Source organism: Argentina silus, assembly GCF_951799395.1.
Source record: "Argentina silus genome assembly, chromosome: 9".
NCBI lineage: Eukaryota > Metazoa > Chordata > Actinopteri > Argentiniformes > Argentinidae > Argentina > Argentina silus.
The window spans coordinates 22,210,778-22,238,277 of NC_139663.1; the positions used below are offsets into that span (position 1 = coordinate 22,210,778).

Here is a 27,500-nt window from a genome sequence, read left to right on the forward strand (position 1 = left end):
TTGGCTGGCTGGGGCTGACTCACTGACTGGCTGGTTGGTTGGCTGGTTGGCTGGCTGGGCTGACTCACTGACTGGCTGGTTGGACTGGCTGGTTGGTTGGTTGGTTGGCTGGTTGGCTGGCTGGGCTGACTCACTGACTGGCTGGTTGGACTGGCTGGTTGGTTGGCTGGTTGGCTGGTTGGCTGGCTGGGCTGACTCACTGACTGGCTGGTTGGACTGGCTGGTTGTTGGTTGGCTGGCTGGCTGACTCACTGACTGGCTGGTTGGACTGGCTGGTTTGGCTGGGCTGACTCACTGACTGGCTGGCTGGCTCATTTGTTGCTCCACAGGTTTGTTCTGCTGAAATAAGGTCAAAAGAATGTCTGTTTGGAGGCTAGATTAGGATTTAGGAGTCAAACCAACCTGGCTGCCATTTATGAGACTGAAAACCACAGTAACGGTCTGTCATAGATTAGACTGCCTGCTGTCTGCTGCATTTTTTTAACTGGATGAACCTTTATATCTGGCGAACGAAGTCCAAGGTATCAAGTCCTCGGCCTGTTTCTGATGATTCATTGCGTTTACGTTACGATAGAGGGTGTGTGGAGTTCTTGTGATGTTAGCTAAACCTGTCAGAAGCTGTTTTAGCGCTGACCAATAGAACGTTCTGAGGGCTGTTCCTTATCTTTGATCTGTTCAGACTATTTATCATCGTCCCTGCTTCTTTGTTCTCCCTTGTGCTGACTGACTGGCTGGCTGGCTGGCTGGTTGGTTGGTTAGCAGGCTGGTTGGATGGCTGGTTGACTGGCTGTTGGATGGCTGGTTGGTTGGCTGGCTGACTGGCTGGTTGGTTGACAGTCTGTCTGCTGGCTGGTTGGTTAGCAGGCTGGTTGGATGGCTGGTTGACTGGCTGGTTGGTTGGTTAGCAGGCTGGTTGGATGGCTGGTTGGTTGGCTGGCTGGCTGGTGGTTGGCTGGCTGGCTGGTTGGTTGGCTGGTTGGCTGGATTGACTGGCTTGCTTGGTTGGCTGGTTGGTGGTTGGCTGGCTGGCTGGCTGGCTGGCTGGTTGGTTGGCTGTTGGCTGGTTGACTGGCTTGCTTGGTTGGCTGGTTGGTTGGCTGGCTGGCTGGTTGGTTGGCTGGTTGGTTGGTTGGCTGGTTGACTGGCTTGCTTGGTTGGCTGGTTGGTTGGCTGGCTGGCTGGTTGGTTGGTTGGCTGGTTGACTGGCTTGCTTGGTTGGCTGGTTGGTTGGCTGGCTGGCTGGCTGGCTAACTGACTGACTGGACTGGCAGCTGGCTGGCTTGCTGGCTGGCTCACAGACGGTGTTGCCCAACCTCAGGCAGGAACATTAGGAAGTAATGCATCACTCAGTGTTTGTTTGGCTGGGGCGGAGGGCCTTTGATGTGGAGTGGCCTTCCTCAACCCCGTCTGCGGCCGCAGAAAAACCCTTTTGTCTCTCCATCTGTCTACGTCAAGTGGAATGACACAGGACGCGGTGCCAGGCACACACACACACACACACACACACACACACACACACACACACACAGACACCAAGCTTAGTTTAGTCTAACACTGGCTAGCGTTTCACCCCAGTGTTTGGTCTCAGCAGGGTGTGCTGACGTGGATAGATGGGGTGTGTGTGTGGATGGGGTGTGTGTGTGTGTGTGTGTGTGTGTGTGTGTGTGTGTGTGTGTGTGGATGGGGTGTGTGTGTGTGTGTGTGGGCAGCATTGCCATTGTTCAATCAAAACCAGTTACCGGATTTATATTTCTTTATTTTTTTACCGTAAACATATTTTTTTTATTGATAACAAGAATCCAAACTGATTGCTTTGTTACCCCGTTGCTTTGTTACCCCGTTGCTTTGTTACCCCGTTGGACTCATTTTGATGGAAGACGGCTTATCAATATATGATATACGATGAACACCAAACAAACTCTCCTATTCAAAGCGACTTATACTTTATGAAGTGTGGTTATGAAGTGTGGTTATGAAGTGTGGTTATGAGGTGGTCTGTGCCGATGAAACAGACGTCGCCTCGCGATTCAAGTTGCTCCGACCGAGTCTTGAACTTGCGACCTCTGACTTGCTGACACACGTGACCGTCTCTTGCTCGCCTGTTTTATTTTATAGGTACTTTTAGTAGCTTTAGTAGTTGCTCACCTGTTTTAGGGACCTTTAGTAGGTTGGGACCTTAAGTAGATTGGGACCTTTAGTCAGTGCTATTGGTGGACTTCTCATTCCTCTCCATGATGGATTAGCGAAAAATGCTCACACTACAGTAACTTCAACCTCTACGCTAAAGAGACCATCTTCTTTTTCCTCAGACACACATGCACGAGCACACACACACACACACATGCACGCACGCACATGCACATGCACGCACGCACGCACGTGCAAGCATGCACACACACACACTCACTCGCGCGCACACACACACACCACACACATGCACACACACACACACACTCACTCGCGCGCACACACTGAAAGGATCAGCTGTAGAACTGTCATGTTCGAAGCGAGCTCATCTTATTTCAGAAGGCTGTGATCCCTGTTACTCTTAAGACTCAACCGTCACCACGAGTAGGAAGAGAAATGAAGTTTAACCATAAACCAGACGGTCCTTTTCCATACGCTGATTTCGAGTAGAACCTGATGAATGGATACCAGGGCGGGGGCGATATACAGGACCAGTCAAAGGTTTGACACACCTCGCCAAGAGTCTGCAAAGCTGTCATCAAAGCGAAAGGTAGCTACTTTGAAGAATCTAAAATATAAAACATATTCTGGTTTGTTGAACACTTTTTTGTTTACTACATAATTCCATATGTGTTCCTTCATAGTTTTGATGTCTTCAATATTAATCTACAATGTAGAAAATAATAAAAAATAAAGAAAAACCATTGAATGAGAAGGTGTGTGCAAACTTTTGACTGGTACTGTATACACCTTTTCTTATTCACGGTATTACTTTAGAAAATATCCCAGAATATGATGATGTTGTTTATTGCTGTTGTACGGTGGAGACAGGCCAGTGTGAGTATTAATGACCGAACTGCAGCGCCCACAATGCTTTGGCTGCTGTTGGAAATACTCTGGTGAAACAAAGACATGTTTTCACCGCCACTGTGACCCTAACCCTAACCCTTTGCCGTGCAAAAAGCAGAATACTGCAATTTATAGTTGCTGCCCCTGTGGAAGCAGAGAGAGGACAGGTCTTTTACCCTCTGTCCCTGTGGAAGCAGAGAGAGGACAGGTCTTTTACCCCCTGTCCCTGTGGAAGCAGAGAGAGGACAGGTCTTTTACCCCCTGTCCCTGTGGAAGCAGAGAGGACAGGTCTTTTACCCCCTGTCCCTGTGGAAGCAGAGAGAGGACAGGTCTTTTACCCCCTGTCCCTGTGGAAGCAGAGAGAGGACAGGTCTTTTACCCCCTGTCCCTGTGGAAGCAGAGAGAGGACAGGTCTTTTACCCCCTGTCCCTGTGGAAGCAGAGAGAGGACAGGTCTTTTACCCCCTGTCCCTGTGGAAGCAGAGAGAGGACAGGTCTTTTACCCCCTGTCCCTGTGGAAGCAGAGAGAGGACAGGTCTTTACCCCCTGTCCCTGTGGAAGCAGAGAGGACAGGTCTTTTACCCCCTGTCCCTGTGGAAGCAGAGAGAGGACAGGTCTTTTACCCCCTGCCCCTGTGGAAGCAGAGAGGACAGGTCTTTTACCCTCTGTCCCTGTGGAAGCAGAGAGAGGACAGGTCTTTTACCCCCTGCCCCTGTGGAAGCAGAGAGGACAGGTCTTTTACCCCCTGCCCCTGTGGAAGCAGAGAGGACAGGTCTTTTACCCTCTGTCCCTGTGGAAGCAGAGAGAGGACAGGTCTTTTACCCCCTGCCCCCTGTGGAAGCAGAGAGGACAGCGGTGGTGTGTTTGGGGAGGGAGGGGGGGAGGGAGGGAGGGTGTATATACACACATCTGTCGACCGCCGCCAATAAAAATGCGCCCGGGATTGTTTCCAGATTACTGTGGCCTTGTGTTGACAAAAGGCTGGGGGGGGGGGGGGGGAGGGATGGGGGGGGGGGAGAGAGGGAGGGAGGGAGGGATGGGGGGGGGTAGAGAGAGAGAGGGAGGGAGGGAGAGATGGGGGGGGTAGAGAGAGAGAGAGAGAGCAGGCGAGCTGAAGTGAGGTAGTGGCACCCACAGGACCTTGAAGTGGCCCGCGGTGTAAACAGTCCAGATTTCAGGGGAGAGACGGGTCAGCCGAGCCGAGCCTTTCCAGGTTCTCCCTCCGTGTTGTTTAGGACAAATGGAGGGCGGAGGTGGTGGGAGGGAGGGGGGAGGAGGGAGGCGGGACGGTAGGTGAGGGACAAAAGAAAGAATAGTTAGAGCTGAATGTGTTTTTTAGTTTTGTTTTGTGTTCTCTTGCAGATTGAGAACCCCAGGTACCTGCGGGAGAACCCTATCCCCCTGTCCCCGGTAAGTGTGAGGGTCCCCCCTGGTGGTGAAGGGCAGGTACTGCTGTGTGTGTGTGTGTTGCCCTTTCATCGCCTCCCCTGATCTCTCTCTCTCTGTCTCTCTCTCTCTCTCTCCTCTCTCTCCCTCTCCCTCTGTCTCTGTCTCTCTCTCTCTCATCTGTCTCTCTCTCCCTCTCTCTATCTCTCTCTCCTTCTCTCTCTCTCTCTCTATCTCTCCCTCTCTATCTCTCTCTCTCTATCTCCCTCTCTCTCTCTCTCTATCTCTCCCTCTCTATCTCTCTCTCTCTCCCTCTCTCTATCTCTCTCTCCTTCTCTCTCTCTCTCTCTCTCTCTCTCTATGTCTGTACTGTAGATTTTCCACAGGTCAAGCCTGGGGAAGGACAGCACTCTGGCTGATGAGACCCCAGTTTGCATACAGGACAAAGAGGTAGGCACCCAGTCAGTCACACATACACACACACCCGCACGCACGCACGCACACACACACCCCTACTGTCCAGAGGTAGGCCATGCCCCCACCCTCCTGGATCCAGGTCATCCAGAAGAGTATGCAGCGTTGATTTGAGCTTAATCACTGCTTCCTGTTCATGAGATCAAAGGTTCACCATGTCGTTCTCTGTGTCGCTGCCCCCTGTGGCGACACTGAAAATCAGAAAATCCTGCAATATGTTTTCTAATAGCGGCAGATTTGAGGAAAATGCCTTCTCTGGACCAAAAAGGGCTACCGATTTATCATGGGCATTATGGCACTGTTTAATAGCTCAAATCTACATACCGGACCTTTCACAGTAAGGTATTAACTCCCTAAATCCAGCTTCATCCTGGCCCTACTGACACATCCCTGCAGTCATTCTGGGTCTGGATCAGTAGAACACCCGGAGAGTAAACCCTGTGCCTGGAAGAGCCCCGGGCCGTGCCTGAATATGGTGTTATACTGTACACTGCACGGCTTTGTGTCTCAAGAAGGCCCTCTCCAACAACAGCCCCCTTTTAAGAGACAGAAAAGACCCAGAGTGATGACAGTTTTTCCTTATGTGGATTTAAAGCTGAAAATCCCATTCTGAAGCATGCTTTGATGTCCCTCTGCCCCCCCACCCCCACCACCCCCCCCCCCCCCCCCACACACACACACACACCCCCTCACCCTCCCCCACTACCCCCTCCCTCACCCCCCCCCCCCACTTGCTTCCCTTGCACTGTTAAATATAAACCTGAGCATGACTTGGCTTTATAGCCATGTCTTTTTAGGTCTCCCGGGGAAAACGCTGTACTCAATTAGATCGACTTCAGTGAGAGAGGGCAAAGGAGAAGAGAGAGAGAGAGAGAGGGATGAGAGAGAGAGAGAGAGAGGAGGATGAGAGAGAGAGAGAGGGGGGATGAGAGAGAGAGAGAGGGGGGTGAGAGAGATGAGAGAGAGAGGGGGGTGAGGAGGGGGGGGATGAGAGAGAGAGAGAGAGAGGGATGAGAGAGAGAGAGGGGGATGAAAAGGGGGATGAGAGAGAGAGGGATGAAAGGGGGATGAGAGAGAGATGAGAGAGAGAGGGGGGGGGGATGAGAGAGAGATGAGAGAGAGAGAGGGGGGGGGGGGGGGGCTTGCCCATCGGGGGCACACAGCCGTAACACAATGGTCCGGCTCATCAGGGCCGTCTAATGTGGTTGCGTTTGGGACCCGGGGAGGGAGGGAGGGACCACGCCGCTCACATGACCGCGTGTGACCACATGTTCCATCTCCAGCACCACAAGGCTCTGAGCGTCGCCATCAGACGCGCTGCCCTTCTGGTGACAGGGTGAACGGGGGATGAAAGGCCGGGGCCCAGAGAGCAGTAAATAGGGCCAATGTTCACAATGTTGTTTTGTGTGTGTGAGCGTGTCTGTGTGTTCTTTGGAGCATCTGCTTGTAGGAGGTTCATAGCAGTCAGCTGTATGCGTGTGTGTGTGAGTGTGTGTGTGTGTGTGTGTGTACGTGCGTGTGCGCTTGCACGCGCGTGTGTGTTGAGAAGCCAGGGACTAGGAGTACTGGCAGTGGCCACTGGCCCAGCCTCACAGCTTTATTGAGGCCGAAGAACTCCCCAGCGTATTGATACAGGACGAGTTAAAAGTCACTCAGAAGCACTGGGCTTTCAGGAGAGGAAATGGAGCAGAATCTCTGCTTTTATGGTCTGGGATGGGAATGCTAGTGTGTGTGTGTGTGTGTCAGCTTGTGTGTGTGTGTGTGTGTGTGTGTGTGTGTGTGTGGTGTGAGACTGTTTGTTTGTGTGTGTGTGTCTGTGTGTGTGCGTGTGTGTGCGTGTACGTGTGCGTTTGTGTGTGTGTGCGCACGCAGCTTGTGTATGTGTGTGCACGCGTGTGTGTCTGCGTGTGTGTGTGTGTGTGTGTGTGTGTGTGTGTGTGTGTGTGTGTGTGTGTGTGTGTGTGTGTGGTGTGTGTGTGTGTGTGTGGTGTGTTGTGTGTGTGTGTGTGTGTGTGTTGTGGTGTGTGTGTGTGTGTGTAAGCCCAGTGTTTCCTGCCCTCACCTCCAACCCCACCGGAGGAAGAGGAGTCCCTGCCAACAGACCTGCTTCTGGAGACACAGCCCAGGCTTATCTGGTTTCACAGTGCTTGTTTCTATGCTCTTTTTTTGGTCATGGTCTATTTCCTACCCTCCGTGTCCTCCAGCAGGCTGTGGTTTGACCCTGGGCCCTGAAGGAACAGGTTTTTTAGCTTGGCCCCTCAGCTCTAGGCTAATGCTAGCACACGAATCCTAAAGATAGCCACACACCCTCCACTTTGTTGATGAAACCACTGTCCTCATGTAACCGAGTTGAGATGGTAAAACTCACTCCTCAAGTTCAAACACCCCACCTCCCCCGCGCTTCCTGATAGCTAGCTTTTCAATAGCATAGCTGGTTTACATCGGGTATTTGAGGAGACTGGTCACGTGCGTTGGCGAGACAGTGGTCGCATGGTCGAGACTCGGTCGGAAGCAACCTGAATCGCGGGGCTGCTGTTTGCAGCCGCTTGACGTGTGTTTTCAGTCCCCGTACCGTGGGTGGCTCGTCCAGGGTCACGTTCACCTGAAGATCTATGGAATTGTCACTGTATGTGCTGTCCAATGCCGTGAAAATCACCCTGTCTCATTCCCTCTGATGTCCCGCCCACAGAACGGGGAAAACAGTGTCACTGTGGTTTGTACGTATTAGAGGGGGCCTCTGTTCCTCTGAACCTACGACACTTCAGATGTCTTCCTCTTCTGTCTCGGTCTGTGACGTTTGAGTCATGATGAACAATACAAGGGTGTTGGGTGGATTTCGGGAACTCAAAGCCCTGTAGGGTGGAGCTGTGACCGCACACATGCACATACGCTCGCATGCACACACACACACACACACACACGCACACACACAGACAACACACACACATCACACACACACACGCGCACACACATCACACGCACACACACACACAGACAACACACACACACACACACACACACACAGATAACACACACACACACACACACACACACGTCCCTGACTCACGTCTCGCCCGTCCCTGGACCACCTGAACTGTATCATCTCCTGCGGCCACATTGATCCCTCTGTGGAAGCCTCTCCCGGCCGCGCGTCAGCCCCCGGCCAGGAAATCACGGTGACATCACTTCCCCCTAAGCTCAAAGCTAGTGGGAAATGAGCCACGGCTGGCCTGATCCGGGCCACATGTGGTTAAGCCCCCGACAGATTACCCAGCTCGGAGTTCTCACACCAGGCTCATCCCCGGCTAAGCTACTGACTCAATTGATAAGAATGCTGACCTGCACTTTTCCTACGGAACAATGAGTTGAGTGGCAGCTGTGGACCATCCTGGCCACCGTAGCTGGGAGTCACTTTGGCTCTTGTGTGTTTTCTGTCCGGTGGTTGTGTGTTTTTAAAAAAAAAAAAAAAAAATTTTTAATTCAGTATCATGCCTCTGAGAGGGAAGTATAGTACTTGTAATACACACACATACACACACACACACACACACACACACACAATACTTATAAACACACACACACACACACACACAATACTTATAATACACACACACACACACACACACACACACCACACACACACACACACCCACACACCACTGTTGTGTTCACACACAGGTGTTAAAGGGATGTGTCCGTGGTTGAGAATTCAATTAAATGGTGACCAATGAACCGCTTCCCCGCCTCAGGTCCAGCTGATGTGTTGACTTGGCAGATATACAGTAGAGGGGCTGATGAACTGTTTTCTGTGTGTGTGTGTGTGTGTGTGTGTGTGTGTGTGTGTGTGTGTTTGCACATCAGCTTGTGTGTGTTTGTGTGTGCATGCATGTGTTTGTATGTCAGCTTGTGTGTGTGTGCATGTATGTGTCAGCGTATGTGTGTGTGTCAGCGTGTGTGTGTGTGTCTGTGTGTGTGTGTGTGTCAGGCGTGTGTGTGCGTGTGGTGTCAGCAGCTTCAAAGTGTTCTCCTGGTACTACGGGGGTTATCCACACAAGCGCAGCAGAAGGGATTTCTATGAAGTTTGGAGTCTTCACACACTAATAGCCACAGCTTGGCCAACGGGTCTACGGCTGAGACAATCAGTCCCCATGTTTTCTCAAGGACATCATGATGTCTTCCACTCACGGATCCTAGGGGAAGGCCTCTCTCTCCCTCTCTCTCTCTCTCTCTCTCTCTCTCTCCCTCTCTCTCTCTCTCTCTCTCCCCCCTCTCTCTCTCCCTCTCTCCCTCTCCTCTCTCTCTCTCTCCCCTCTCCTCTCTCTCTCTCTCTCTCTCTCTCTCTCTCCCCCCTCTCTCTCTCCCTCTCTCCCTCTCTCTCTCCCCTCTCCCTCTCCCTCTCTCTCTCTCTCTCTCTCTCTCTCTCTCTCTCCCCCCTCTCTCTCTCTCTCTCTCTCCCCCTCTCTCTCTCTCCCCCCTCTCTCTCTCTCTCTTTCTCTCTCCCTCTCTCTCTCTCTCTCTCTCTCTGTTCTTACCAGATCCTCTTATCTGATTGTTACACTGTGGTAAAGAAACAACAGCCAGTCTTTTGAAGTTCAAAGCAGCGCTCTCTCTCTCTCTCTCTCTCTCTCTCTCAGTAGATTGGCTTTCAGAAAGCAGCTCTCTCTCTCTCAGTAGATTGGCTTTCAGAATGGCGGAGTACAGACAGACATATGGGACTCCAAGATTTTGTATTTCTCGGATTGGAACTTTTTTTTTGTGTCATGTAATGGTAAAGTTTGACTTCTGGAGTTTCTGTACTGGAAAGACTCCTCTCGACTTGTTGAACAGAGGTTACATACTTTTATTTTGCGTTGTACATATTTGTCTCCTCTGAAGCCATGACATATTTTTGTGACATTTGAGCATTTTCGTGTTCATGTCTGATATAAAAAAATAAATAAAAAAAAAAGATTTTGTCTGCTGAATATAGATTACATTTTCCCCAAAGTATTTCTTTTATCAGGAGAAGGCACATTCACTTTTGTTCACATTGTGGAAACATCTGAGTGCATTAAGGAAGAAAGCTGGACCAAGATATTGAACTTCCAGGCAAGAAGAGGCTCAAACAACCTTGCTTTGTGGGCCCGAGCAGTTAGCAGACATTTTGCGACTGCGTTCCCCCGAGGAAAGGAAAAAAGGCCTCGACCCTCCGTCGCTTCTGAGGAAAGCGATAGCAGCTGCCTCCGTCTGCGTCTCTCCTTCCTCTCCCCATCCCTCCCTCACTCTGTCATCTCTTCTCCAGAGCTGGGTGTCAAAAAACATGGCGTCTTACAGCTCTGAGGAGGAAAAAAAGCTGTGTCACACCGTCTGCTGATTGAAGGTATCTCAGAACCTAAAGGTGTGCTGCCTTGTCTTCCTCCTCCTCCTCCTCCTCCTCCTCCTCCTTCTCCTCCTCCTCCTTCCGGACGCCTTTATAAACAAGTTTCAAACACCCCCCTGATGTAGTTTGACAAACTTTCTACAAAGCCCATTTGAAGAGGTGATGAGAAAGTGACACCCACACGTGTTTTTTCGACGCCGGCGGAGTTTGCTTGACTCCCCTTCACTTCAATCAGCGCCATCTCTCTCTCTCTCTCTCTCTGACTGTCTGTCTGTCTCTCTGCTCTTGACGTGTCTCCTGTGGTCTAGGAGATTGCACAAGAAGGAGAGAGAGACACAGAGAGAGAGCGAGTGAGTGAGAGAGAGAGAGAGATGGAACACTTCACAAGGCCTTGTAGAAGGAGGGTTATGTCTCTGTTGTTAAGTGCAGGTTCTTGTTGAAGGAGAGTAATGAGAAGAGTCTCGTTTAGGCTTTCTTGAGAGGGGCGATACAACTCAGGCTCTCCCCAGGACGTTGGAGTGAGGTATCAAAACCGACTCGTGTTTATTCATGTCAAAATAAGCACTTAAATTCTGCTAAGGCACTGAATTAACTGAGGAACACAATAACACTTTCGCTTTTAACAACGGTGTCATTGGTGATATCAATGGTAGATATGGTAGATGGTAGATCATTACTACATATCAGTTTAATTTGCTCTGAAATGTTTAGGTAAACATTTAGTTAACATTTAGGTAATTAACATTTAGGTTTTGGCGGAGCCAAGTTAACCAGGTGCACCCTCCAAGTACACTTAGGTAAAATTATGGATTTAACACCAAAGGCGTTTTCCCCACCTTAATAGATTTGATAATTAGAACAATGACACACTTCACAGGATGTTGCTGAAAAACATGGCCGTGCACGCATGCAGGCAGGCAGGCATTCACACACACACGCACACACACGCACGCACACACACACACACACACACACACACACACACACACACGTCTTCGCCTCAAAGAAGTTACTGTATTGTCACCTAGCTCCAGGGTTGAGAAATTACACCAAAAACACCCAGTGACTAACCTCTGTGAGTAAGCGCACCAGTCACAGCTCCAGACTTCAGAGTTCACCCTGGGTTCTTCCCCCTTGTGTTGTGACAACGTTACCAGACTGTTGTTTACCTCTCAACTGGCTGCTGTGTGCCCGACCCGACCGGCCTGCCTGCCTGCCAAGGCCTCAGGCTCTCACGTCAACTGGCTCATCATCAGGGGCACATGCCACGCCCGGAGGTGGCGGAGGCGGTTAATGCCCTCTAACCCTGTCTCCCACTCTTCTCTTGGGACGAGGGGTGGGGGTTGAGGGCGGGGGGGGGGGGGGGGGGGGGGATCAGATAAGAGAACGACACAGTGAGCCAACAACACTACAGTACACCCGACGGCGGCGGTTCAAAGCGTAGAGGAGACAAAGGGCAGCCCTGCGCCCAGGGGGAACGGAGCAGGGAAGCAACCCTGCAGAGGGATTCTGAAGCAGGCTGTATTCCATGTGGCCATGGGGAGAACTGCAGCCGGTGCCAAAAAAGCATGTTGAATCCCATGTTAAACACCGTACTCCATCTGGCAAAAGAAGACCTAATTCCTGTTATTTCCTAATATTATATGTAGTCTTCTCCCTGGGACCGATTATATTTTTTCATAGCCTACAAGCCACACAAGTAGCATATATTTTTTTTTAAATATGGGTTTTTACTGAAATGAAGGCGTACCGTACACAGTCCAAGGCATTTGTGTCTGTGGAAACAGGTTAACCGGATGCAGGTCAGACAAACAAGCAATTGACTGAGTAGGTAGCTGTATCTGGGTATGTACAGCCTGTCAGTAGGAAGGAGGCCCCATCTGTCTCTCCCCGTGTTGAGGAGACTGGCGTGTGCCTCGTTTGGCAGATGGAATGAGCCCACTCGCTGACTGCTGCTCCTGGAGCCGGTGGCCGTAGAGTGAATGACAGCTGGTGAAGGTGATGAGGGGTGGACCTCTGTGTAGCATGGAGGAGTGTCTGTGGTGTCTTTAGTTACAAATCCATTCTAATTGCCTGTGTGTGTGTGTGTGTCTTTGTCTCTTTGTGTGTGTGTGTGTCTTTGTGTGCGTGTCTATGTGTGTATACCTATTGGTCTAAAACTACATAAGCGATTATGGTTTTATACCATAGGCAATATGCATGTTAATTTTGTGTGTGTGTGTGTGTGTGTGTGTGTGTGTGTGTGTGTGTGTGTGTGTGTGCACCTGTGTGTGTGTGTGTGCGCTTCTGTGTGTGTGTGTGTGTGTGTGTGCGCCTGTGTGTGTGTGTGTGTGTGTGTGGGAGCGGGTGAACAAATGGCTCCAGGAGATCTGTTCTAACATGCAGGTAACAGCGGTTGAACTTTTGATCCCCCAGAATAATTGAGCTGAAATGAAAAGAAGCCGTGAGAGGAGAGGAGAGGAGAGGAGAGGAGGGGAGAGAGGAGAGGAGAGGGGAGGGGAGAGGAGAGGAGAGGAGAGGAGAGGAGAGGAGAGGAGAGGAGAGGTGGGGAGGGGAGAGGAGAGGTGGGGAGAGGAGGAGAGAGGAGAGGAGGGGAGGGGAGGGGAGAGGAGGGTACACGCGGGCTCTCTGGCCAGGCTGTGTGAGGCTGAGGGAGATTGCAGCACACTCACAGGGAGCATCTCAGCTTCACACACACTCCCCTTTGAAGCGCTGTGTCTGGATAAACATGCTTTTAAATGTTAATGAGGTGTGATTCATCAACGTGTGACTGTGGCTCTTTGTGTGTGTGTGTGTGTATCTACCTTGGTGTGTGTGTGTGTGTGTGTGTGTGTGTGTGTGTGTGTGTGTGTGTGTGTGTGTATCTACCTTAGTATCTTTGTAGTGTGTGTGTGTGTGTGTGTGTGTACCATAGTGTTTGTGTAGTGTGTGTGTGTGTCTCTGTGTCTACCTTAGTATCTTTATAGTGTGTGTGTGTGTGTGTGTGTCTACCGTAGTATCTTTGTAGTGTGTGTGTGTGTCTACCTTTAGTATCTTTGTAGCCAGTGTCAGTGTCTGTGTGTGTGTGTGTGTGTGTGTGTGTGTGTGTGTGTGTGTGTGTGTGTACCATAGTGTGTGTGTGCGTGTGCGTATTTCTTAACAGATGGCCTGCCCTCTTTCATCCTGCTTTAAGATGCCTCTCCGCTGCCAATGAGTTATCCACTATGTGCACATGCACCCCCGCCCTCTTCCTTTGGGTTTCTCTGTACAATACGTCATGTCAGGTGAAGCAGACAGCACGGCACCTACATTATGAGGTTATTACCATGATTTACCTTGTGTGGGGGCAGGTAGCCTAGAGGTTAGAGAGGCACACAACCACATTCCAAACAGGTTATTGACGGTTGATTGGCAAATAAAACATTGTTTGTTTGTGTGTTTGTGTGTTTGTGTGTGGGGGTGGGGGTGGGGGTGTGTGGGTGTGGGTGTGTGTGTGTGTGGGTGTGTGTGTGTGGGTGTGTGGGTGTGGGTGTGTGTGGGGGTGTGTGTGTGTGGGGGTGTGTGTGTTTCCAGATGGAGATGAGGACCAAGGTTCTGGAGGCCAGGCACCAGGAGGAGAAGCTGAAGATGCAGCAGAAGCATGATGCAGATGTCCAGAAGGTGAGGAGGGCACAAACGCGCTTCATTGATTGATGAAATTAATTATTATCATTATTTTTAACAATTCCATCAAACTCTAGTAGAACACCTCCTCCCTCCCCCTCCTCCATGCCATCCAACTCTAGTACAACACCTCCTCCTCCTCCTCCACCTCCTCCTCCTCCTCCATGCCATCCAACTCTAGTAAAACACCTCCTCCCTCCCCCTCCTCCATGCCATCCAACTCTAGTACAACACCTCCTCCTCCTCCTCCACCTCCTCCTCCTCCACCATGCCATCCAACTCTAGTAAAACACCTCCTCCCTCCTCCTCCCCCTCCTCCATGCCATCCAACTCTAGTAAAACACCTCCTCCTCCTCCTCCATGCCATCCAACTCTAGTACAACACCTCCTCCTCCTCCTCCACCTCCTCCTCCTCCACCATGCCATCCAACTCTAGTAAAACACCTCCTCCTCCTCCTCCATGCCATCCAACTCTAGTAAAACACCTCCTCCCTCCTCCTCCTCCATGCCATCCAACTCTAGTAAAACACCTCCTCCCTCCTCCTCCTCCATGCCATCCAACTCTAGTACAACACCTCCTCCTCCTCCTCCACCTCCTCCTCCTCCACCATGCCATCCAACTCTAGTAAAACACCTCCTCCTCCTCCTCCATGCCATCCAACTCTAGTAAAACACCTCCTCCCTCCTCCTCCTCCATGCCATCCAACTCTAGTAAAACACCTCCTCCCTCCTCCTCCTCCATGCCATCCAACTCTAGTAAAACACCTCCTCCCTCCTCCTCCTCCATGCCATCCAACTCTAGTACAACACCTCCTCCTCCTCCTCCACCTCCTCCTCCTCCACCATGCCATCCAACTCTAGTAAAACACCTCCTCCCTCCTCCTCCCCCTCCTCCTCCATGCCATCCAACTCTAGTAAAACACTTCCTCCTCCTCCTCCTCCTCCATGCCATCCAACTCTAGTACAACACCTCCTCCTCCTCCTCTTCTACCATGCCATCCAACTCTAGTACAACACCTCCTCCCTCCTCCTCCTCCTCCTCCTCCATGCCATCCAACTCTAGTAAAACACCTCCTCCCTCCTCCTCCTCCTCCTCCTCCATGCCATCCAACTCTAGTAAAACACTTCCTCCTCCTCCTCCATGCCATCCAACTCTAGTAAAACACTTCCTCCTCCTCCTCCTCCTCCATGCCATCCAACTCTAGTAAAACACCTCCTCCTCCTCCTCCACCACCTCCACCACTCTTCATTGTCCTCTTCAGACCCTCTTCAAAGCCTCTTGTAATCTTGTGGAAACGGCTCTGAAGAGCCCTCGAGTCGGTCTGATGTCACTGGGGCTAGCAGCAGTTAACCTGCCCAGATCAAGCACCTGGAATCTGTCACGTCCCTCCGTAAAAAAAGACTTTTGTTTTTCACCGTCGGCCACAGAAGCTTTGAATTAAAAACAGAAAAATACCCAAATGTTTCCCCTCTGTTTAAACTGTCGATTAGCTCTTTGTTTCTGACATGAGACATTGTGACAGCTTCTCTGTCTGCTCTCTCTCCCTCCCTCTCTCTCTCTCTCTCCCTCTCTCCCTCCCCCTCCCTCCCTCCCCCTCCCTCCCTCCCTCCCTCCCCCTCCCTCCCTCCCTCCCCCTCCCTCCCTCCCTCCCCCTCCCTCCCTCTCCCTCCCTCTCTCCCTCCCCCTCCCTCCCTCCCTCTCCCTCCCTCCCTCCCTCTCCCTCCCTCCCTCTCCCCCTCCCTCCCTCTCCCTCCCTCTCCCTCCCTCCCTCTCTCCCTCTCTCTCCCTCTCCCTCCCTCCCTCTCTCTCCCTCTCCCTCCCTCCCTCTCTCTCTGTCTCTCTCTCTCTCTCCCTCCCTCTCTCCCTCCCTCCCTCTCTCTCTAGTGGCCGTGTCATTGCAGGGAAATCACGCTAATTGCATACAGATTGTGAGCGATGTCCGATTCAATTTCCTCCCCGTTCTACCCACCGCTCTCCCTAATGGCTTCAAAGGGTCGAGCGGCGGGGAGACTCTGCAGAGCGCGTCAGGAAGGTGGTTGAAGCTATAGTTTTAATTAGACCTCCTATGAATAATGGATGAATGCGCGGCGTCGGTGAGAGACGTCTGGTCATTGTCTGCCAGATGAAATGGAGAGGATAATGAGAGGACAGGCCCGCACGTTGTATGGTAATGGCTGTGGATCAATAGCACTCATCTGTAGTGTGTGCACGTGCGTGTGTGTGCGTGTGTATACATACAGCGAGCAATTACCTCGGGCAATTTATTTTTATTTTTCCCTTCTTTTTTTCTTTTCTTTTTTTTTTTTAAAACACCGTGCAGTAGAGCCCTGCGCGGGACTCTTTTCTTCATCCCGCTCCCGCCCGCTCTCACTGAATTTCTGACCATTACCGGCCGCGACCGCAGGGTGCGTGTTACAGTCCCGCCCGCTCCCGCAGTGTGTATGTCCACTCCCGCCCGTGTCCGCAAAACTCTGAGAATTTCTGCCCGCACAATAATAGAGATGCATTGATTTTGTGTCTTCTCCCGTCCCGCAGGAGAAAACACGTAATTTTATAGGCTAGCCTAGACTACATCCCGATCCCGCAGTGTTTTTTTTAGCCGCCCGTTCCCGCCCGCAGCAAAGTTCAAACCGCCCGCTCCTGCGAGATTTGCGTTGGGTCCCGCGGGACCCGGCGGGACCCAATCCCAATGCAGCCCTCTACCGTGCAGTTATTGAGCACCTCAACAAGTAGGTTTTAATCTCCCTTTGTTTCACACGCGATGAGCTGCTGATCTGGAGGCACGCTCGCCACGGATCCGAGATGGTCCACGGAGTACCACGGGAAATATCACACACACACACACACACACACACACACACACACACACACTGGGTCACAGAGCGCCGCACACCTAAAGCACTGCGTCTCCCAGGGCGGTGTCAGAGACGGCCCTCACACACCATTCAGAACCGCAACTGTTACGCTCCTTTAACTCCTTCAGTGCCGAGGGTGAATAAAGTCGCCCAAATTGTCAACATCCCAGAGTGCCAAGGGTGACTTTATTCACCCAAAAATGCATAAATGATGATGCTTCATTTTGTAGCCAATCAGAGTGTTGTTGCTAGGTAAAACACCACATAGAACACTTGGAACACTCTGGGTGGTGAGGGTTCCGGAACTCTTTGGCAGTTGGTGATTTAAAATGCATGCTGTATGCCACTGTACAGTAGCTAGGCTAACTGTCATCAGATATGCAATAACATTTGAAAATAACATCTGCAATAACATTGAAATATTAGTATATATAGTTGTGATAGACCATTTGGAACATGACATATGGTTCCTCTATATGATATCCCCTGAGAGTTCTGTGTCTTTACCTGTAATGGCTCCTCTTCCACCAGTGTTAGTGTGAACCGACATAGGCTGTCAGTCTGGAGATTGTCTGCTTCAGAGCATGTTGTAAATATCTCAAATGGACGCCCCTAAAAGCTGTCCTCCCCCTGCTCCCAGCGCAGAGTCCCTCTGGACCCCATCTCTGACACCCTGTTACGACTGAACTCTGCATGCCCAAAAATGCACCCACTCTCTCTCTCTCTCTCTCTCTCTCTCTCATGAGGCGACATGGGAAAATTGGATGTCCCTAAATGTTCTCTGTGAACTTTCCTTTACCCCCCACCCCCGTCCCTCATCCACATCCTTTCATCTATCCCATCCCACTCGCTCTGTACATGACAGGCTTAGCAACAGAGTGCACTTCTGACAGACAAAAACCCCAGGAAAAAATATCCCTCTTACGGGCCTCGGGACTGTTTAAAAGGGAAAATAATAACTTTAAAAAAAAAAGGTCCTCTGTCCTGAACTTGTGCCCCCCCCCCCTTCTCATGTGAGCTAGCGCACCAACAGCCTCGACTAATGCGGCTCTGACTAACACAAAGTAGCTAGCCTAGCCTAGCGTAGCGTAGCCTAGCCTCCCTAGCATAGTTCTGCTGTTCTACTGCTGTTGCTAGGACGCGGTTTGGTGTGGGCACCTTGGTTACATCTGCTTTCACAGTTTCTTTAACGTTGCATATGATCGTGCAGTTGCACTCATTTGATATTCATGTTGACATTCATCGTGTTATGTGTTCGGAAATGTGAATGTTGATGTGAGCGCTTAGTATCTCTTACCAACACAGAGAATGTCAATATTTGCTCAGGTGCATCTGGCTGTGGTGGTGTTGCTGGTGGGGTGGGGGGTGGGGTGGGGGGGGGGGGGTCCTTTTCTTTCCTTTCCTTTATCCTTCTGCTATCCCACTCGTGTGTGTGTGTTTGTCTGTCCATCCTGCATCGCATAAATAAAAATAACTTTTAAATGAGTTCCCGAAATGTTCAGACTCTTTGTTACCTCTGAAAGTTACAGGATCAGTCCATCACACCATGGTACCAGAGGCTGGTTAGACAGGTCTACAGACACCGCTGGAGAAAAACAAGCAGAGTTAGAAACAGTCCTGAAAACCTTCAACAATACAACAACTTGAAGGCAATGCAACTTACCTGTAAGCGAGTCCAGCAGCCATAGCTGTCCGCTGAAGAGCAGCGACCGAAGGAATCCCCTGTAGCTGTTGTGTGTGTGAGACTGACAGCCTAGCAGAAATTCCTGCCAAAGCTTTCCTGCCTTAACTGTGAGAGAGCCTAACCCTGTCCTTATACTGGCACTTTGGCTCTTTTAGGCTTAATTAGGCCTATGAGACACAGTTGGTAGCAAGTCAAATCACTTACCTAATCACTAACCTTGTCATTCCTAGTTCGGAAAGCCTGGGGAAATCCTTTGCAGAAAGTAGCTACAAAGGGGTGGCAAAGGGTGATGCCTCGCCACACATCAAGCCAATCAAATACCTTGCTTGGGTAGAACCCGGAAGAACAGAATTACGTTATAGTTTTTGCATAGGCAGAAACTCTCCGCACAATAGTCGTACCCTGTCAGAAAAGACGGCACACAGAACAACAAGCATCTACAGGCATGTGGGGGGAGGGTTCTTGGAATGTAACCTCCAATGAAATTGCGAGCTCGGTCTCACAGCGCTACGTCCAGGTTCAATCCAAGCGATTGAGTGATTGATCGATTGATCTGAATCTAACATCCTCAGGACCTCCAAAGGAGGCTTGAGAACAACGGGATTTGGAGGTTATGGTTACGCGGGACGACCCGATCGCGACCTCAGGTGTAGCCGTTAGACAAGAATGCAGTTTTAAACTTTCATGGCGCTGGATTTCCAGGCACAGATTAAGATTAATCCCAGACTAAATGGAGATTTTTCCATTGAAAGTATGATTTAGTCCAGGACCAGGCTTAATCTGTGTCTGGGAAACCACCCCTCAAAGTTTTCGAAATTGAAATTGAAATTGAAATTTTAGAAATCCGGAAACACTAATGTTCTTTAGTTGCTTTAGCAGATTTGTTGAAAATGGGTTTGAATTCAGGATGTCTGTTCTACACCACAGATATTACACATCACCTTGCAACCGATTATTAATGTAGGTTAAAATGACTCCCTCCTCAGATTTTGGACCGCAAGAATGGTGAGATTGAGGAGCTGAAGACCTTGTACAGAGCCAAGCAGAAGGAGTCAGAAGAGGCCGGGCGTAGGCTGGAGAAGAAAGGTGAAAGGTCATGGGGTCTTAAGGGGATGTTTACACTGGTGTGTTTCTGAACACTCCCAGTAAAAGCCCAGTTTAAACGTTCCAGTTACAGAGGGGGTCCCACTGGTGTAGAGGGACATTATCCAGCTGTGCTGAGTCCAGGAGCATCAGTGGGAGACTGACACACATGTCATTCCCAGGTTCAACTGGGACTGTAGCTCGGGGAACAGTGTGCTTCTCCTCAGCACACAGAGATGTGTTCTACAGTGTGTCTCTGTGTTCTACAGTGTGTCTCTGTCTCCACTCTTGTTTAACCTCCAGAGAACATCTTGGAGATCGGCTGATCGATATATAAAACTACATTTTTACTGCTTTACATAATGTTGTTTTGTTAGTGCTGTTAGAGAAACAGTGTGTGTGTGTGTGTGTGTGTGTGTCTGTCTGTATGTATGTGTGTGCGTGCGTGCGTGTGTGTGTCTCTTTGTGTTTGTGTGTGTGTCTGTCTTTGTGTGTGTGTGTGTGTGTGTGTGTATGCCCTGAGGCACGGTCTGACTCTTCTTGTCTGTGTGTTTGTGTGTGTGTTCTCCATCCTCTCACCCACAGTTCAAAGCGTGGTGCGTGAGTCCCAGGTCATCCGAGAGAGCAAAGACAAGCAGATCGTGGAGCTGAAGAAGACGTCGGATCAGAGCGCCGACTCCCTGAACAATGAGTGGGAGAAGAAGGTACCAGAGGAGTGGAAGGGCTTACATTTCCAGCGGCGCGGCCCCTGAGCAGCCCTGAGCCAGTGGAAGACTGCTTTGAAAGAGAGGGGTGCTTTTTCTCAAGCCAGGCAGACTATCACAGAGCTTGAAAATCTCCGTTCTAGAGGCCTCTGTTTGCCTTGTGTGTTAGATAGATAGATACAGTAGATAGATAGATACAGTAGATAGATAGATAGATAGATAGATAGGTACTTTATTGATCCCTGAGGGGAAATGACAGTGTTGCAGCCACCAGTGACACATAATCACAACACAAAGGACAAGTACAAAAACGTCACAAAGTACAGGAACACAAAGTCTAAAAGTATGAAAGGCTGTGCAGAGGATGAATAACTGATCTACATGTATACAGGGTTATAAGTTAAAAACGTTGGAGTATTGAATGGTTGATGGTTGACATATTTACAGGGTTGAGTGCAGGTTCATGTAGTTGACAGATGATTGGGTGAATTGTGTGCAGGTTCTGGTGTGTGTGTGTGTGTGTGTGTGTGTGTGTGTGTGCAGGTTCTAGGGTACAGTGACTAACTACAGGACATAGGCCGTCCAATCCGGTTCCGGGTGGGGGTGGGGGTGGGGGGGGTGGGGGGTGTAAGGAAGGTGTTATTATCACTGAAACATGAATCATGTTCAGTATGCCGTCTCTAAATCGTCTTCCCAGTCCAGCTAACTCTAGTGAGCTGAGCCTTTGGCGCTCAAAAGGATCTTAATTAAATTTCCACTCATCTGTTCAGGGCCAGTGAGCATTAGGATAAGGAAACTCAAGGAAAGTTGTTCTTAGATGTAATGAGAAAAATTACCTCTCTTGCCCTTTAATTGAGGTTTCTCGCCCCTGAATAAGGGAGTCCTGATATGCTTAATGAAACAGATTATTTGACATCCCTTGAAGAGAGAGGGAGTGAGAGAAAGAGAGGGAGTGAAGGAACAGAAGGACCATAGCGGTCCTTCATAGCCGAAAAAAGCCTGACAGGAGTCTTTTCGGTAGCCACAGCAGAATGTCTCCTCCCTATTGGACACCGTAGGGCAGCGGAGGTACACATAGGAGCTGTGATTGGCTGTCTGACGCGGCGGTTGTTGCCGTTGTCCCTCCCCCCCAGCTGCACGCGGCGGTGGCCACCATGGAGCAGGAGAAGTTTGAGCTGCAGAAGAAACACACGGAGAACATCCAGCAGCTGCTGGAGGAGACCAACCAGAGACTGGCCCGGATGGAGGCTGAGTACGGAGCCCAGACACAGGCCACCGTGAGTGGCTCTCCCTCTCTCTCTGTCTCTCTCTCTCTCTGTCTCTCTCTCTTTCCCTTCTCTCTCTCTCTCTCTTTCCCCTCTCTCTCTCTCTCTCTCTGTCTCTCTCTCTTTCTTTTTTTTTCTCTCTCTCTCTGTCTCTCTCTCTCTCTCTCTCTCTCTCTCTCTCTCTGTCTCTCTCTCTCTCTCTCTTTTCTCTCTTTCCCCTCTCTCTCTCTCTGTCTCTCTCTCTTTCTTTTTTTTTCTCTCTCTCTCTTTCTCTCTCTCTCTTTCTCTCTCTCTCTCTCTCTCTCTCTCTTTTCTCTCTCTGTTGGTCTATATGTCCATCTCTCCTCTATGGAGGAGAAGATATCGTACAAGTTGTGTCCCCCGCCCCCCCCCCCCACAACATATTTTTATTTTCTGCACAATCAATGATATCACACACACACACACACATTTGGCCATTTCTGTATTGGGACAGAGACAGTAGAGACTGACAGGAAGGATGGGTGAGAGGTTGGAGGGATGACATGCAGGATGTCGACGGCCGGAATCGAACCAGGGACCTTGCGATGATGTGGTACGCCACCGAGCGCCCCCGCCCGCTGTACGTTCACTCACTTCATGTTGCCATGGCATCACTGAGATCCAAACGTTCTTCTTCTTTTTCTCCATTTCGGAGCGTTTATGTTTCATATCAATATTACAACACAAGTGGAAAAGCCCCGACAGCGTATTCCCTCCGTCTCCTTCTCCTCCTCCATGTCAAACGCTCGCCCTTACGTTAAATCCTCGTCCCGGCCGAAGCGTCGAAAGACGGGTCACTTCCCCCCCCCCCCCTCACCGATCCTTGAATGACTTTTCGTGTGTGTGTGTTATAGAAATAGTTTTGACGATCGTACAGGCGAAGGTGCTGGGCTCAGAGGTAGCCCTTTTTCTGATGTATAGCCCTGTATATGAGAGAGCAATCGGTCCCGGCGATTCAACGTGTGATTTCTCACCCTTAAAACGAATAATACTGAGTATTAGACCTGAATGAATGCTAACAAGGACATGGGTTGCTAGGTGAGCGTTGCTAACGCTGTCAGAGTGGTCTGGCTTATGTTGAAACAGGTTTATGGCCAGAGAACGCTGAGGGGAGACGTCCTGGAGACGTCCGGGAGACGTCCTGGAGCCGCTGGCTGAGATGTGCTCTCCTGTCTCTTACCTCCCACCTTATAAAAGTCTCTCTGCTTTTTAGTTTTTGTACGTGTCCTGGGACCCCCCCCCCCCCCCCCTGCTAGATGAAGGGTGTTCCTTTTGATCAGATCGGCGGGGGAGGGGTGCTGGGTGGGACATAGCACTAGTATGGTGCCCGGGGTGGGACAGGGAGGTGGGGGATTAAAGAAAGGATTATCTACCCCAGAGGCTGGGCAGACGCAGCACTTAATGAATAACTGAATTAATGAATTTAGCATTTTCATGGACATTAGCATTCAACAGCTGTCACAGGTGCTGAAACGCGCACCCACACACACACACACGCACCCACACACACACACACGCACACACACACGTGCAGCGAGGGACACTTGGTGGTGGTCTGTCAGCAGTCTCGCATTTACGAGGCATCAAAAGCGGATCTGCGCGGGCCCCGAGTAAGACCCCTTCTTTAATAATTAAACCCAGTCCATAGCCAGGCGGGGCCTCGGAGATGAAAGGACTCCTGTCACTGGAAATTAGGTTCTCTCCCTCTGTTGGTTTGGGCTGACCTCCACCTTCTCAACCCTTACAACACACACACACACACACACACACACACACACACACAGACACACACACACACACACACACCCCTTGTACAGGCTCTTCATACAAGGGTGTCAGCTGAGGTGAGGTGAGCTGCCTCCCCCCCTATACACACACATGCGCACACACACACACACACACGCACACTTTCCGTTTGATGTCTCAATATTGAAGCCTTTGTTTGAAATCTTGTATTTGTCTTTGTTCGATTGCTTTCATCACGAAACACTGTTTCAGTGTGCTGCCCGTGTCCCCAGCTCCTGAAACACTGTTTCAGTGTGCTGCCCGTGTCCCCAGCTCCTGAAACACTGTTTCAGTGTGCTGCCCGTGTCCCCAGCTCCTGCCAAAGTCAAGAGAGTAAAGCCCCTCACAGTAACTTTGTAAAAAAATAAAATAATAATCTTTCTTTCTTATTCATAGAGTTGAGCCTATTGATTATCTGGAGAAGCCTATCCAAATGGGCCCCAAGCCAGCTCCTTGGAAAAGGCTGCCTCCCTCCAACCCCATTGAAGGTCTTCCTGATCAAATGTTTACTTAGTCAGCGATTTGTTTGGCTTCACCTGTGTGTTCCTACCTTTCAAATAATCACCACAGGGATAGGTGCCAGTGTAGGAGTTCACGTCCAGGGCAAAACGTGGAAGAAAAAAAAAGAAAGAAAAGGGTCACATCAAGGAGCATTTGGCACGGTCAGACAAGAGAAGAGAAGAGGAGAAGAAAAAGAGAAGAGAAGGAGAAAGGGAAGAAAAGAGAAGAGAAGGAGAAAGAGAAGGAGAAAGGGAAAGAGAAGGAGAAAGAGAAGAGAAGGAGAAAGGGAAAGAGAAGGAGAAAGAGAAGAGAAGGAGAAAGGGAAAGAGAAGGAGAAAGAGAAGACAAGAGGAAGAGAAAGAGATAGATTGATGATGACTCCCCACTCATTCAAATGCAGCGTATCGTATCTCTGCTGCTTGACAAGACTCTGAGGTGAACAAGAGGTGGGTTCAGGGTGGTGTCAGCCATGGCTGCTCAGCCCCGTCACTCCCACATGTCCTTATCAGCGCAGCTCGGAGGTTTCACAAGACCCGGAGAGTAATGTGTCGTCAAAGATGTGGTATTGTTTGTTTTTGTGGGGGGATGCTTATCTCTGCCCAGAACGGTTCAGGTAGAGTAGTGGAGTCCACTGTCTATATCAAAATAAAGACAAGCTGATATCTGCCCTGCTCCTCTCGTGTGTGTGTGTGTGTGTGTGTGTGTGCGCACGTCCACTCCTCTGAGGAGCCCAGAGGCGCAGAGAGGAGAGCACGTCCCTGCCAGGCCTATCGCTGGTGTGTCTTAAGCTGCGTCACTCACACACACACACACACACCGGCATACAGGCCACAACAGTGTTCCCTATCGCTGGTGTGTCTTAAAATGTGTCACTCATGCAGACACACGCATGCACGTACGCACACACACACACACACACACACACTGGAATACAGGCCAACACGCACACACAAACACACACGCACACACACACACACTCTGGCATACAGGCCACAGTAGACGGACTAGGGTGCGCTAAGCTGTGTCACTCATGCACACACACACCCACACACACACACTCTAGGCTGCGGTGCCAACTTATTATTTTTTTTACATCTTGAAAGAACTCTGGTTTTAGCGTCGCTAACCCTCTCAGGTGAAGAGAAGCTAATAAGTAGCCTATCGGTAAACAACACCGCTCACTTTGTGCCTCTCCCTCTGAAGGACCAATCACTGCAGGCGACCCGTGCGCTTCAATGTCCCAGCGCCAGGTGCTCTGGCGAGCGAGAGCTCCTCCCGTCTCATCGCCTGCCAGCGAGCTAAGTGTCAGCACGCGTCTGCAAGCCGGGCCCTCTTCGTTTTCATAAGTCACTCTCGTCGGCCGCCCGTAGACAAAGGAGCCCTCTCATGGGACGGTGACGCAACCTCCCTCCCTCCCTCCGTCCTCATCCCCCTCTCCTGTCATCGCTCGCCTCTGTCATCGGTTAGAGAGGGCCGCACGCTCCCATCTTTAATCAGGGTTCTGTCATCGCCTGTATCAGCCTGCGGAGGCCGCATTCCAAACTGTCACACACACAAAGGAGGCGGGGCAGCGGGTTAGAAGAGAATCACCTCTTCATTAAGAAGCTACCGGACGTGTCGGTCTAAATCGGCTGGACTTTGATCACTCCTGTTGAGGGTTTGCGATTCATAATCTGACATTTTGAATTCAGTCAGAGGATGATCAACGACTACCTGATCTCGCCTCCTATTCCTGGTGGTGTTCTGATGAAAACAGGGTGTTAATCGGTAACGGTTGTCCTCGAAGCGGTTGGCTCGTTTTGATAAATGTGATAAAGGGATTTGCTCTGATTATAGGTTTTAAAAAAGTTGTGTGGTGCAGATCACATGGCTTCTACTCTTTCAACTTGCCTGCTTGGATTTACTTTGGATTCAAATTCAGGGCAGAGAGACTCAAACAGCAGGTTGTGGGCGTAAGAGAATTATTACAGGACGTTTTAAGAGGAAAAACGTTTCTAAACTCTCTAAATTCGCTGCAGTTCTTCCATGAACTTTTTTTCCACTGCTGTGGAACAAAGAACCCAAAGACAGAGGCATCAGATGGAGCTTCTTAACTCCTTCAGTGCCGAGGGTGAATAAAGTCGCCCAAATTGTCAACATTCTAGAGCGCCAAGGGTGACTTCATTCACCACACACACACACACACACACACACACACACACACACACACACACACACAATGCATCAATTGTGATGTTTCATGTTGTAGCCAATCAATCCTAGGTAAATACCACATAAAAGACTTCACTCTCAGGTAGACATTGGTGCTGAGATAGTGGGTCAGAGACACGGTACTTCCTACTTCTTAGGACACCCCTCGCGATCATGCAGCATGGGGCCGACCAAGCCTTTCCTTTTACTGACATTCTCAACAAACAGGCACACAAACCTCTACCAGGCAAACCCCAGCTGTGGTCCTATATTAGTTAATGGTTCATGATGGTACATCTGGTGCTGGTTCATGCCGGCGTCTGATGAGGGTAGTTGCTGAACCATGCTGGTTCAGACTGGTTCATGCTAATGGTTCATGCTGGTTCAGACTGGTTCATGCTCATGGTTCATACTGGTTCAGACTGGTTCATACTGGTTCATGCTAATGGTTCAGACTGGTTAATGCTCATGGTTCATAGTGGTCCAGACCGGTGCACGCTGATGCAGCGTCTCTCCTCCGCCCGTAGGACCAGACGGTGAGGGAGCTGGAGCTGCGGGTGAAGCAGCTGTCGGTGGAGGTGGAGAACAGCCAGGCCCTGAGGCAGAAGGTGACCCAGGAGAAGGCCCAGCTGGAGATCCACATCGCCACCATCAGCTCCGAGCTGCAGGAGGCCAACAGACGGTGAGCCGGTTCCAGCCATAGAGCATTCCATGAGCATTCCATGAGCATTCTATGAGCATTCTATGAGCATTCTATGAGCATTCTATGAGCATTCTATGAGCATTCTATGAGCATTCCATGAGCATTCCATGAGCATTCTATGAGCATTCTATGAGCATTCTATGAGCATTCTATGAGCATTCTAAGAGCACTACAGAGCTTCCCATCTGCATTCTATGAACACTTACATTCTATGAACATTCCATGAGCACCATAGAGCATTCCGTGAGCACCGTAGAGCATTCCGTGAGAACCGTAGAGCATTCCGGTAGCGTTCTGTGAGCGTTCTGTTACCTGTGTCACTGCTGTGCTCGTGTGTGGTCCCGTCTTTGTGCTAAGCTAACATGAGGACCTGTTTGTTTTGGGGGTTTCACAGCAACGTGTCTCTGCTGCGGGAGAAGGAGCTGCAGAGCGAACAGCACCAACTGACGCTGCACAAGCTGCATTCCAAACACGACACGGACCTGAGCCACTTCCAGCAGGAGCACGCGCTGTCTGCCACCAAGGTAAACAACCTCACACTACTACAGTCCCACAGCTACACTACTACTACTACTACAGTCCCACAGCTACACTACTACTACTACTACTACAGTCCCACAGCTACACTACTATACTACAGTACCACAGCTACACTGCTACTACTACAGTACCACAGCTACACTACTACTACTACTACTACAGTACCACAGCTACACTACTACTACTACTACTACTACTACAGTACCACAGCTACACTACTACTACTACTACTACTACTACTACTACAGTACCACAGCTACACTACTACTACT

The 27,500-nt window shown here is 50.3% G+C and overlaps 1 protein-coding gene across 1 annotated transcript in view; it reads left to right on the forward strand.

The window, feature by feature from the left end:
• Window positions 1-2,632: 2,632 nt before the first annotated feature.
• Window positions 2,633-27,500, forward strand: part of cep112 (centrosomal protein 112) — a gene marked incomplete at its 3' end in the record, with an annotated part of 30,328 nt that continues 5,460 nt past the window's right edge. Inside the window, exons 1-9 of the mRNA XM_083677429.1 lie at window positions 2,633-2,737; window positions 4,398-4,445; window positions 4,797-4,871; window positions 13,807-13,893; window positions 19,423-19,522; window positions 20,105-20,223; window positions 21,357-21,500; window positions 26,513-26,667; window positions 27,083-27,212. Coding sequence (XP_083533555.1) covers window positions 2,648-2,737; window positions 4,398-4,445; window positions 4,797-4,871; window positions 13,807-13,893; window positions 19,423-19,522; window positions 20,105-20,223; window positions 21,357-21,500; window positions 26,513-26,667; window positions 27,083-27,212 — 948 coding nt within the window. The 5' untranslated portion in view covers window positions 2,633-2,647. The remainder of the gene's footprint in view (window positions 2,738-4,397; window positions 4,446-4,796; window positions 4,872-13,806; window positions 13,894-19,422; window positions 19,523-20,104; window positions 20,224-21,356; window positions 21,501-26,512; window positions 26,668-27,082; window positions 27,213-27,500) is intronic.